Here is a 12,223-nt window from a genome sequence, read left to right on the forward strand (position 1 = left end):
GGGGAGAATGTGCAAACTCCACACAGAGAGTCGCCTGAGGCGGGAATTGAACCCGGGTCTCTGGCGCTGTGAAGCAGCAGTGCTAACCACTGTGCTACCGTGCCGCCCATTATTAGGCAACAACTTTCGAAACCTGATTGGGGGCAGATATTCGCAGGTAAAAGGAACAGCTGGAAAATGGGAAGCCTTCAGAAATGAGATAACAAGAATCCAGAGAAAGCATATTCCTGTCAGAGTGAAAAGGGAAGGCTGGTAGGTGTAGGGAATGTTGGATGACTAAAGAAATTGAGGGTTTGGTTAAAAAAAAGGAGGAAGCATATGTCAGATAGAGACTGTATCGAGTGAATCCTTAGAAAAGGATAAAGAAAGTAGGACTATACTTAAGAGGGAAATCAGGAGGGCAAAACACGACATGAGATAGCTTTGGCAAATAGAATTAAGGAGAATCCAAAGGGTTTTTACAAATATATTAAAGACAAAAGGGTAACTAGGGAGAGAATAGGGCCCCTCAAAGATCAGCAAGATGGCCTTTGTGTGGAGCCACAGAAAATGAGGGAGATACTAAATGAATATTTTGCATCAGTATTTACTGGGGAAAAGGATATGGAAGATATAGAATGTAGGGAAATAGATGGCGACATCTTGCAAAATGTCCAGATTACAGAGGAAGTGCTGGATGCCTTGAAACGGTTAAAGGTGGATAAATCCCCAGTACCCGATCAGGTGTATCAGAGAACTCAGTGGGAAGCTAGAGAAGTGATTGCTGAGATATTTGTATCATCGATAGTCACAGCTGAGGTGCCGGAAGACTGGAGGTTGGCAAACGCGGTGCCACTGTTTAAGAAAGGTAGTAAGGACAAACCAGGGAACTATAGACCGATGAGCCTGACCTCAGTGGTGGGCAATTTGTTGGAGGGAATCTTGAGGGACAGGATGTACATGTATTTGGAAAGACAAGGTCTGATTCGGGATAGTCAACATGGCTTTGTGCGTGGGAAATCATGTCTCTCAAACTTGATTCAGATTTTTGAAGTAACAAAGATTGAGGAGGGCAGAGCAGTAGATGTTCGACGAGGTTCCCCATGGGAGACTGATTAACAAGGAATACAGGGAGAACTAGCCATTTGGACACAGAACTGGCTCAAAGGTAAAAGACAGAGGGTGGTGGTGGTGGAGGGTTGTTTTTCAGACTGGAGGCCTGTGACCACAAGGATTGGTGCTGGGTCCTCTACTTTTTGTCATTTACATAAATGATTTGGATGCAAGCATAAGAGGTACAGTTAGTAAGTTTGCAGATGACACCAAAATTGGAGGTGTAGTGGACAGCGAAGGTTACCTCAGATTACAACAGGATCTGGACTAGATGGGCCAAGGCGGCATTTGGTATGCTTTCCTTTATTGGTCAGAGTATTGAGTACAGGAGTTGGGAAGTCATGTTGCGGCTGTACAGGACATTGGTTAGGCCACTGTTGGAATATTGCGTGCAATTCTGGTCTCCTTCCTAACGGAAGGATGTTGTGAAACTTGAAAGGGTTCAGAAAAGATTTGAGGATGTTGTCAGGGTTGGAGGATTTAAGCTACAGGGAGAGGCTGAACAGGCTGGGGCTGTTTTCCCTGGAGCGTCAGAGGCTGAGGGGTGGCCTAATAGAGGTTTACAAAATTATGAGGGGCATGGATAGGATAAATAGACAAAGTCTTTTCCCTGGGGTCGGGGAGTCCTGAACTAGAGGGCACAGGTTTATGGTGAGAGGGAAAAGATATAAAAGAGATCGAAGGGGCAACTTTTTCATGCAGAGGGTGGTACGTGTATGGAATGAGCTGCCAGAAGATGTGGTGGAGGCTGTACAATTGCAACATTTAAGAGGCATTTGGATGGGTATATGAATAGGAAGGGTTTGGAGGGATATGGGCCGGGTGCTGCCAAGTGGGACTAGATTGGGTTGGGATATCTGGTCGGCATGGACAGGTTGGACCAAAGGGTCTGTTTACATGCTGTACATCTCTATGATTCTATGGCTAATTCATACATCAACGCCCAACAAAAATTTAAAAAATTAGTTAAGAAATTCACAAGTCAAAAATCTCACCAATCCAAGAAAATAATTTTCTAGTATACAAAATCAACTGCACAGTAAGAAGCTATTCATACCCAAGTGGGAAATGCCAGCATTTATGGTCCACACAAGCTTCTTCTCACCTGACTTCATTAAACCCCTCTCTGCACCTCTTTCTATTGCTTTTCCTTCAATTTCTTTCCCTTCAACTATATCAAAGCCAGTCACAAACAAACAGTCAACATGGAAGCAAGGTCCACAATGTAATTACTCTCTTGTATAACAGAAATGTCACCCTAATTCTCAACATCCTTTCCAGATCCCTCCCACCCTTCCCGAAAGCACAGCATCCTGTTAGGATACAGTTCCAAGCATGCCAATCTAAATTGACATTAATAAACCAAGATGATTGTTTTCTAATCGTTTGATACAATTTACAGTAACTCAAAGCATCAGAAAACAGGCCATAAATACAAGATAGTCACTAATAACTAATAAATACAATGAGGAATCCAGCAAGAAGCATCTGCACCAACACTGCTATGTTGAATTTACTACCTCGTGGATTAATTAAGCGGATTAGTTTACAAGTATTTAAGAGGAAGTCAGATAAGCACATCAAGGAGAAAGGAATGCAAAGATGTACAGATAGGGTGAGATGATGCAGGGTGAAGGCTTATGTGGAACAAACAACAGACACTTGCTGGGCCCAATACCTAAGGGACATTTTTTTCTGATCTGCTGTATCCTTAAATTAGAAAATTTCAATCCAATCCCAGATATAAACTATCCTTAAAAGATGCAATTATTTAACTGCCAAATACACTTGGACTTAATGCTCATATTTTACATCAATTACATGAACTAGAAATCTAATTCAAACATGTGAATAGCTCAATTACTAACAAACTGCAGTAACACTCCAAACAAAGGAAAAAAGATTTTAAAATGCTGTAACATTAGCAATTTGAAGATTATGGTCCTGCTCATTTGATGCAGTTTTCCCCTACATTTGCATTGCAAACACCCAAGAACCTGCTAAATCATGCTTAGTAATGCCAATGGATTCCCCAAAACATTTGATATTTAACGCAACAGGCGAGGGTTGGCACGGTTTCCACACTGTAGGGAATCTAATCTAAATCTAACATATTTATCACGCAGGTGAAATCTATTCAAAAAAGGAATACACTAGCTAACTTTAGAAAAATACTTAGTTGGAATAAGCTAACTCAACAGCAGCGCAAATAATGGTTTGATGCATCATCTTGAGTCTACTACAATGGTTACCCATCACTTGAATTGAAGTGAAAGATGAATGAAACAAAAACAATCTGTACTATTCCCGAATACTAAAGACAATGCAGTTATCTCAAATAATCTTCAAGACAACCTTTAATACAGAGACATGTTTTTAAAATTATCTTTGATATTATTTTGATATTAGAAATTACTTTGTATGATAATTTTAAAATAACATGTTCAATTAATGATATACAAAATGGATTTCCTAGCAACTTTACATTTTTATTAACACGGTGTAGAAAACAGCTATCATCTCAGTTGCAGTGCAAGGTTTAATTATGTTGTTCCAGTATGCATGTCAGAACAGCTGTCTTCCAAATTCAAATACAGATCTTAATAGAATGCAAGGTACACTCAAGGCCACAATCTATATTTGGCTGATTTCATGCACTGCTGCTTGCAAAGATTAGATTTCTAACCTGACAGATTATGCAAAAACAAACCTAACATGGTTGTAAACCATGTGGATTTTTCAACAGTTATAGTGTACAAATCTTCTTGGCTCTCCAAATCTTTTCAAAAGTAGAATGGGGAAGAACGCCCTCAATGTTCTCAGTACAGAGGGCTGAACAGTCAAACGATTGTCAATATTCAGATGAGCCGGAATTTATACTGCTCAAACAAAATGAATAGGTAATTCAAATTAATAGTTACATTACAATCTCAATTCTTTTGGAAACGAAACCTCATTAATCTCCATTTCAATGAGCCTCCATTGGGCAAATTAAAATGTACTACTCTCCTGTTACTTATCCCATGTAAGCCGATAGTTGAACAGGTTAAAGATCTCTATGTTTATTCTTGCAAAAGTCATCCTGGTTTTCCCTTCAATAGTTATTTCATCCAATAAAGTTCCTATGGGAAACATTTTCTGCAGTACTTCCTGATGGTGCTGCCATTACCCAGCCAAAGCAGACAGATTCTAGTGTTTTGTAGCTTACCTTGCACATTGGTACCAAAATGCTCCACGAAAAAAAAAATTAGTAAATGCATTTTAATGTTGTGCCAATAAGCTCTTCGCATGATCCTCATTCATCATTTCCAATTATTTCCATTAAACATGACTATTTCACCTAAATGTACCTCTCACAAAATGCAATATCCATTCCCAATGGTCATGCAACAATTCCTGCTCGTGAATGTATGCACGAATGTCACAGTAAGGGGAGAGACTGTGGTGACAATAAATAAAACAGTCCACAATTTTTTATTGCACAAATAGAAATTTTAACTGAATAAAACCACTGATTTTTCCTACTCACTTCTTCCACCCAATATCCCTACTCCTTAAGCCAACTTAGGAAGAAAGTCATAAAACTACAAAGTCAAAAGATAGTAAATATTTAAACCTCATGGAGTCGAATGTTATATATTAGTGCCAGTATTTATTCTGGAAAAAGTAGTACAGAAAATGACTAAAAAAAAATGAACTGGCACATCATAGGCATTCTAACACTGCGCCACGCAATGATCTATTAATATTGCATTGCTCTAAGAAAATTAAGCACTGCCCTATTACCTGTGAAATGTAACATTTATCAAAATCCTTCTCAACAGCTCCTTTACCTCTTTGGCAATAAATGCCAAATAAGTGGTGCCCATATCGCTTGAGTAAATAAAAAAAATCTTGCTAACTTATGGATGGTGCAGGGTACTCTCCACTCCTAACAATATTCATTCCTCTGATTATCCAAGGATCCTATATACTACGTTGTGGTGTCTGAATCAATTTACATATCAAAGACTTGATTTCCTAATGCCTCAACTGCCAAAGACAATCAGGAGATCTTCAAAAACTGACAGAATCCCAGATTTGATTTTAAGTTCAGCTATTGAAACAGCAGAGGTGCTGCAATTTGTTTCAGCATCTCTGAATTAGGAATGGGGGATTGCAGGGTGGGGGGCAACAGCCTCATCTGGAAGTACTGGTGCAGGCAAACTGAACCTGGCTGACATTCAACTGCTTTGAAAATCTAGTTGGTATTTAGGTTTTATGATGAACAGTCATTTGAATGGATTATAAACATCACTACCTGCAGAAGTACAGTAACATAGAGCAACAAACCTCCAGAGTCAGGAACCCCCAATTTTGGGGGCAGGACGGGGGAATAAAACTCAAAATCTATTCCCTAAATTCCAGGTTTAATCATTTCCCCTCAAATGTCGAGTAACCAAGGTATAATAGGAACTTATGACAACATTTCATTATAGTACAAAGACATGCAAATATCAGAATGCTCATCACCACTTCGCGAGACAAAGTGACACAGTACATGACATTCCAGTCCCAATGGTGATTGAGAATGGCAATCGAAGTTATTTACACATTTGATGCTTCTGCAGTGACAACTCAATGCAAAACACTACCCTGCAGTTGTATTAACATTAATGTGAAATTTTACTATAACATACACATGGTTACTGTAAAAACCAAAATGCAACTTTGTGTGATACGTAATAGGAAACCAAAGATTATATTCTTTGACTACACAGACTAACTTCCACACATTTTTTCCTGAGAAAGAATTAACTGCAGAGATTGGAATTTAAAAAAAGTATCATTTGTTTCAAATCTTATAAGTGTTCTTAAAATAATTGCCCTCCAGAGAGATAGCTCAGGAATAGCAATCAATATCATTTAAAGTGATGTTTGAGAGTAGATGGATTTTATAACTTAATACACCACAATACAAAAGGATTTGTCCAATCAAACCAGGGTTGCATCTGGAGACAGCATTTTGCTATAGGATAAAGTTTAGGTGGTTATAGGTGTGTCACCAGAACAAATGCAAAATCAAAGCGATAATAATTGATTTTTTCCTGTTACTGTTAGTACAAACACGTGATAATATCCCAGTAGCAACTTGCGTGTGAGGGAGTATTAACTACGGCATGAGCCACTCCCAAAAGCCAAACAAAAACAAAACATCACATTAATACTCCCTTTTTCTGCTATCCACCTCAAAGCATACTATGAATGAAGGGCCAGATTTCAGCATTAAATTTGTTTCCATGTTTCAGACAATTACAAGTTTACTTAATCATATTCACCACTTCCAAAGCTCAGCATTTAAAATCTCAACGCCTGTTCCAATACTAATGAATTACAATTAGTTACTGTACATAAGGAAACCTGTTGCCACATAATTACACTGGCAAATGTTAAGTTTGAGCTCTAATAAAAGCAAAGCTACTAAAATTGGAGACCTGTTTAAAGTCAACAAATTCAAACTCAGAAGTACAGGTCTATGGACAAAGACTTTAAAAAACCTAAATACATTTTACAATCAACTATTTTTTTCTTTAAAATTTTTAAATCAAAATTTATTTTTAAGTCAGCAAAAAGATGCACACTCTTCAAAATATGGCAAGCATTCAAAAGAGTGCTGCTCAAGTTGCACCATTACGTGACAATGCATATTTGCAAATCAACCACCTCAACCTCACCACATCTCTTTCCCGGTAAACGGTGAATTATCTTTACTCAGAAACACGCCTGAAGTTTCAGGAAATGAGTACAGGCTTTGTTTAATTCAGGAATTTGGAAAGCATCCACACAGGTTTATTTGCAGGTTTGGAAAAAGTACAATAAAATACAAACAAAACTTTCAATTTTATAGCATCCTTCCATCTATGAGAAGTGACGATCTTCATCTACTGTATCTTAGCCTATGACTGTGAAGATCAATCCTTCAGAAGCAAGTTCTGCCTGTGAATTTGCTATCTGACATTTGGAGCTGTCATTTTGAGTGTTGACACCTGCCATCACTGTTGATTATTGTGGTAGTGCAGGCAGTCCACAGGAGATGCCATTGTCTTGATTTATTTTTAAAATTCCTCTCCAAAAGTAGAACATGAAGGTCTACAAGAATTCAAGACACTTCAAGCAGGGTATTTAAATATCTAGAACTTATTTTCTTCTGGTTAGAAGTCACCTGTTTTGCAAACAGGGTGTACACACATTAAAACAAGAACTGATCAACTCATGACCTCTGACAGCAGCAAACCTGGTCACTGTGATAAAGAGGAATACTGTATTTTGCACACATCCTGTTCTCAATATGTACTTTATGCAAACAGTTTTTCAGAGCTCACTCCTAACTCAGCAATACTCCTCTACTCAAGTCAGAACCATGAATCCAAACCTCATTCCCGAGATTTGGAAACAATCTAGTCTGACATTTTACAACAGTATGAGCAGTAATGTGGTGTGTGGACAGGACCATTTTTAGATTATAGCATACAAATTGCTTACTAGAAACAACCAAAGTCTGTCTAGTCCACTTTCCACAAACCGCAACGGAACGGTTCAGAGAACACCTCTGGGACACCCGGACCAACCAATCCAACCACCTCGTGGCTCAACACTTCAACTCCCCCTCCCACTCCACCAAGGACATGCAGGCCAGACCATAGCAACACGCCGGCTGGAGGAAGAGCACCTCATCTTCCGCCTAGGAACCCTCCAACCACAAGGGATGAACTCAGATTTCTCCAGTTTCGTCATTTCCCCTCTCCCCACCTTGTCTCAGTCAAATCCCTCGAACTCAGCACCACCTTCCTAACCTGCAATCTTCTTCCTGACCTCTCCGCCCCCACCCCACTCCGGCCTATCACCTCACCTTGACCTCCTTCCACCTATTGCATTTCCAACGCCCCTCCCCCCTACTTTTTATCTTAGCCTGCTGGGCACACTTTCCTCATTCCTGAAGGGCTTATGCCCGAAACGTCGATTCTCCTGTTCCTTGGATGCTGCCTGACCTGCTGCGCTTTTCCAGCAACACATTTTCAGCTCTGATCTCCAGCATCTGCAGTCCTCATTTTCTCCTTAAAATTCACACACCAGGTTATAGTCCAACAGGTTTAATTGGAAGCACACTAGCTTTTGCAGCGACGCTCCTTCAGACTATCACCTGATGAAGGAGCGTCGCTCCGAAAGCTAGTGTGCTTCCAATTAAACCTGTTGGACTATAACCTGGTGTTGCGATTTTTAACTCACTGAATCTGTACATGAACCACCTCAATAACAACAAAGTGAGTTTTATTTTTGGAAGTCAGGCTGTAACTTTTGTGATTTACGATGTATGGAGCCAGGATGCAGCCATCTCACTGGATGCAGAATAGAATCAAGGAGCTAAATAGTCTCCTCTTGTTCCTAATACAAAATAAAAGTCATGTCATTCTAAGTGATTGCCATATTCTACGAAAAGGTCAAATGTAGCCTTGGGCAAAATTAAACTGGTGAACATTTCATTGAGGCTGCTCTAGAAAATTACTCAATAGCATGAGAAAGCTATTGAAAATCAGAGTTCAGAATTACCACATTAGACCAGTAACCACTTTGTCTGTAACAATATCTCTCTTTTAACCCCAAAGCAGTAAGTTTATTTTACAAGTATGACTAACGTGAGTTTCATACACTTAAAAATTACTGTAGGAACAGTTCTAAATGTATTCAAAAATCTATTTCACTCAAGCAACTTGGTTATCAAACAAAAATGTCAGTGTAATTTGATGCTCAGCTCCTGTTGCAAAATACAACCTGTGATACAAAGAATCCAGTGTCACCAGAGACATTTTCAGAACTTTGAGTTCCCATTACACTTCCACCGCACCCCCTCCCCACCTCCAAACATACACCCACCACAAGCATTTGGTGCCCTCTTTAATTGCAGATTTCCTGACTCAAGCAGATCTCCAGACAGGCAACACCAGCTAATGGAGATAAAAATGAGCAGCACAGAAAGATTAAAAGTCACCATAAATAACACTACGCCAAACTCCATATGAGATGATTAAAAGAGCAACATACATTTAGTTTAGCTTGTCATCTGAACCTCCCATTTGCTTTAGTGACATTATAATGGTTATATTCACTGCTTTCCAAAGTATAGAGACACAAGCTCACTCTCAATCTGAAGCTCAAATTGTAAAAGACTACCTTGCTTATTGTTTTAATCACATTGTACATCTGTGAATTCTGAGTCCCAGCCCCTCATCAATGTCCTGTGAGCAATTGTGAATAACACGTTAAAAGAGCAGGAATACTATGCTGAGCCTCTTCAAACAATTGGCAATAGTTAGGAACATGATTTACAGAAACAAAAAAACACTACAGCACAAATAAGCCAGGCTAGTGTATCATATGTGGACAGTCAGTTAGCTCACTCAAAACTGGATATTTACAAGTAGTATTAAATTTGAGAGATAATGGTTAAATCTACTTCCCAGTTTCCATATATCAATTAGTTTAGAAAAATTGTGGTCTGAGATTTTTTTAAATGGAAATAAAATTTGCACTTGTAGACAGTGCAAATCATTACTTTTAGTTAAGGATATTAGTATTTAGTTACCTAAATACATACTTTGGATCATATACATCAAATATTAAACCTTGAATTACTAAAACTTCTATCACTACATGTGACGCACTTTCAGACATCAAAACAAAATGTAAGTCTAATTGCAACATAATGAAAATTGGTCGACATCTAAAGATCTGAAATTCACATACAGTGATATGAAGCTCCTTGTCCTATCTTGGAAGCATTATTCTATTGAGCTCCAAGAGTCCTAGTTTTCTCCTTACTTGTTCCTGCCTTGTAATACAAGTGGTAGCACACAGCAAAATTGCATTACTTTATTACAACACAAATACCCCCATTCCAGTTTGTGGAGAGAGACCCAAGTAAGCAACAAGTAAAATCTATTCAAACTGTAGACTTTTGAATACAAAACTGAATCTCCACTATTTTCCACCCGCTCAACTCTACTGAACAGTCCGTGCTTTAGTTTCTGTAGCATTAAAAATTGAGTATACAAATAATAAATGTGGGTTGTATTTAAGCAGAGAGATGTTTTCATTTCTCCTAAGTAATTATAAGAATCAGGAGATGAAAAATGTTGGACAAGAGTACACATACAGTGGGAACATACTCTGGTTTTGGTTATATAATGGAACTACACTACTTAGGAAATACCTGTAAGACAGTTATGTAAAATAGAAATTAGAGCACAATGACTCAATGATAAACCCTTCAGATTGCATGAGTCTCTTGTCCACAGCCTCTCTATGTCGTGAATCCCTGGCAATGTTGTTGTAGATGAGAGAGAGAGATGTAACTGATAATCAGGCATGAGTAGTTAACTGAATAACACGTTATCAGAAAAACAAATTGGGTGAGACTAAAAATATTCATACAAAGTTATTGCAATACAGAATGCAGGACAAGTGACTACTTGAAGCAAAATCAGTTTCCTTGAGGCTATAAATTTATCAATTAGCCCATCATTCCTGTCGGATCTCTGAAGACAAATCACCTTTGCCCTTAGATCTTAGAAATGTCTAATTGAATCCCTTTTTAAATTTACAGCAGATTCTGTAAGGAGTACATTCAAAATACAGGTAAACAATAGGAAGAAAAACAAACTCTAATGGGAAGAGCTGAAATTTCGGAGTTTGATCTTAAACCAAAAGTTTCGCCGGAACAAAACAAAGTGACCAACCTTCTGTGAACAGCTCATGCATCTTCCTACTGATTAAAATGTGAATCATCACAATATCGTCACCACAAATGACAAAGGGTTATTTCTTTAAAAGTCATTTAAACGTCCTGAGTTTTGAAATAAAGTTGCCAGGGATGCCTTTCTTTTTAAAATAAAAACAGGACGGGACGGAAAAGTTACTGTGAATTAACTCATTCGTTCGTAACTTATAAACAAAACGAGGCTCGCTTTTGGATGTGGTGGAGAGGGTGTAAGTACAGAGATGCAGTTTGCTCACCTGTCCCAGGTTGATGAAGCCGTGCTCCCTGGCCACCCTGGAGGCCTCCTGCTGCCCGCCGGGGATCTGCACCGCCCAGCTGTTGGTGTAAACTTTCGGCGGGGTCGGGGAAGCAGAGCACAGCGCGATGAGGGTCCAGGACGAGAGGACGGCCTTCAGCCCCCACTCCATCCCCGAGGCCCGGGTTCACAGTCCAGGGGTCAGGCGGAGGGTGGGGGGGGGGGGGGGGGATTGTCGCTCTCACACTCCGGCCAGTGCCTTCTCTTCGAGGGGAGTCCTCCCAGGAGCTCAGTCTCCTCCGGGGGTGGTTTGCACACACACACACTCCTCCTCTCTCCCCCTTCCCTCACTCAGTCCCGGAGGGAGGGGAGACCGGCCCCCGGTGACGGGATGGGGGTTAAGTCGAATGGCCGCTCACACCGTCTCCTTCGCCGGTCCTCCTCCCGCTCCTGACGGACCGGTCACTCGGTGGAGAGGGATGTCTGAGAGAAAATATTTTCTTTTAAATGAGCAAACGGTGGGTCAGTGTCCGAAAGCGGGCCCTCAGCGGCGGTGCCGGGTGTCCATGATGAGGCGACAGGGTGCTCTGTGTGTATGTGAGAGACAGACGGCACCGGGGAGCGGGCACACGGACACGGTACGGACAGCCTCTGGTCCCTCCCTCAGCTCCGAGCGAACAAACCCCCGTCCCCTCGCGCGCGTGCGCGCACACGTTCGGGCGGGAGGAGGGGAAAGGGTGTGCAGGCACGCGCCCGTTCCCGCTCGGTCAACCAATCCCCGCGCGCGACGGGAATGCGGACCGGCGTGGGATAGGCGCCGCCTCTTTCCCCGCCCACCCGGCCGGCGGACACGCCCTCCCACCTTGTGCGCATGCGTAAGAGCCGATCACATGGTTCCTCCCAAGACGTCAGCCACCCGTTCCCATCGCCATGACGTCAACAACCTGGTCAACACTGTTCCTGGTTCCTTGACCTTCCTTCCCACGTACACTTGTCAGGGCACCAACTGTGAGGACAATAGCAGCAATTACAACGCTAACATGCTCTAAGATCATGCCTGACCCAAGGGCTAAGGACATTAG

General features: G+C 40.8%; 1 protein-coding gene across 2 annotated transcripts in view; it reads right to left on the reverse strand.

The window, feature by feature from the left end:
* The window catches only part of furina (furin (paired basic amino acid cleaving enzyme) a), a 105,166-nt gene extending 93,275 nt beyond the window's left edge, over positions 1 to 11,891 (reverse strand). For both annotated transcript variants that reach the window (XM_043680489.1, XM_043680487.1), the window contains exon 1: positions 11,143 to 11,891. In XM_043680489.1, coding sequence (XP_043536424.1) covers positions 11,143 to 11,313 — 171 coding nt within the window. In that variant the 5' untranslated portion in view covers positions 11,314 to 11,891. The remainder of the gene's footprint in view (positions 1 to 11,142) is intronic.
* Between the last annotated feature and the right edge of the window lie 332 nt (positions 11,892 to 12,223).

Source organism: Chiloscyllium plagiosum, chromosome 40 (genome assembly GCF_004010195.1).
Source record: "Chiloscyllium plagiosum isolate BGI_BamShark_2017 chromosome 40, ASM401019v2, whole genome shotgun sequence".
Lineage (NCBI taxonomy): Eukaryota > Metazoa > Chordata > Chondrichthyes > Orectolobiformes > Hemiscylliidae > Chiloscyllium > Chiloscyllium plagiosum.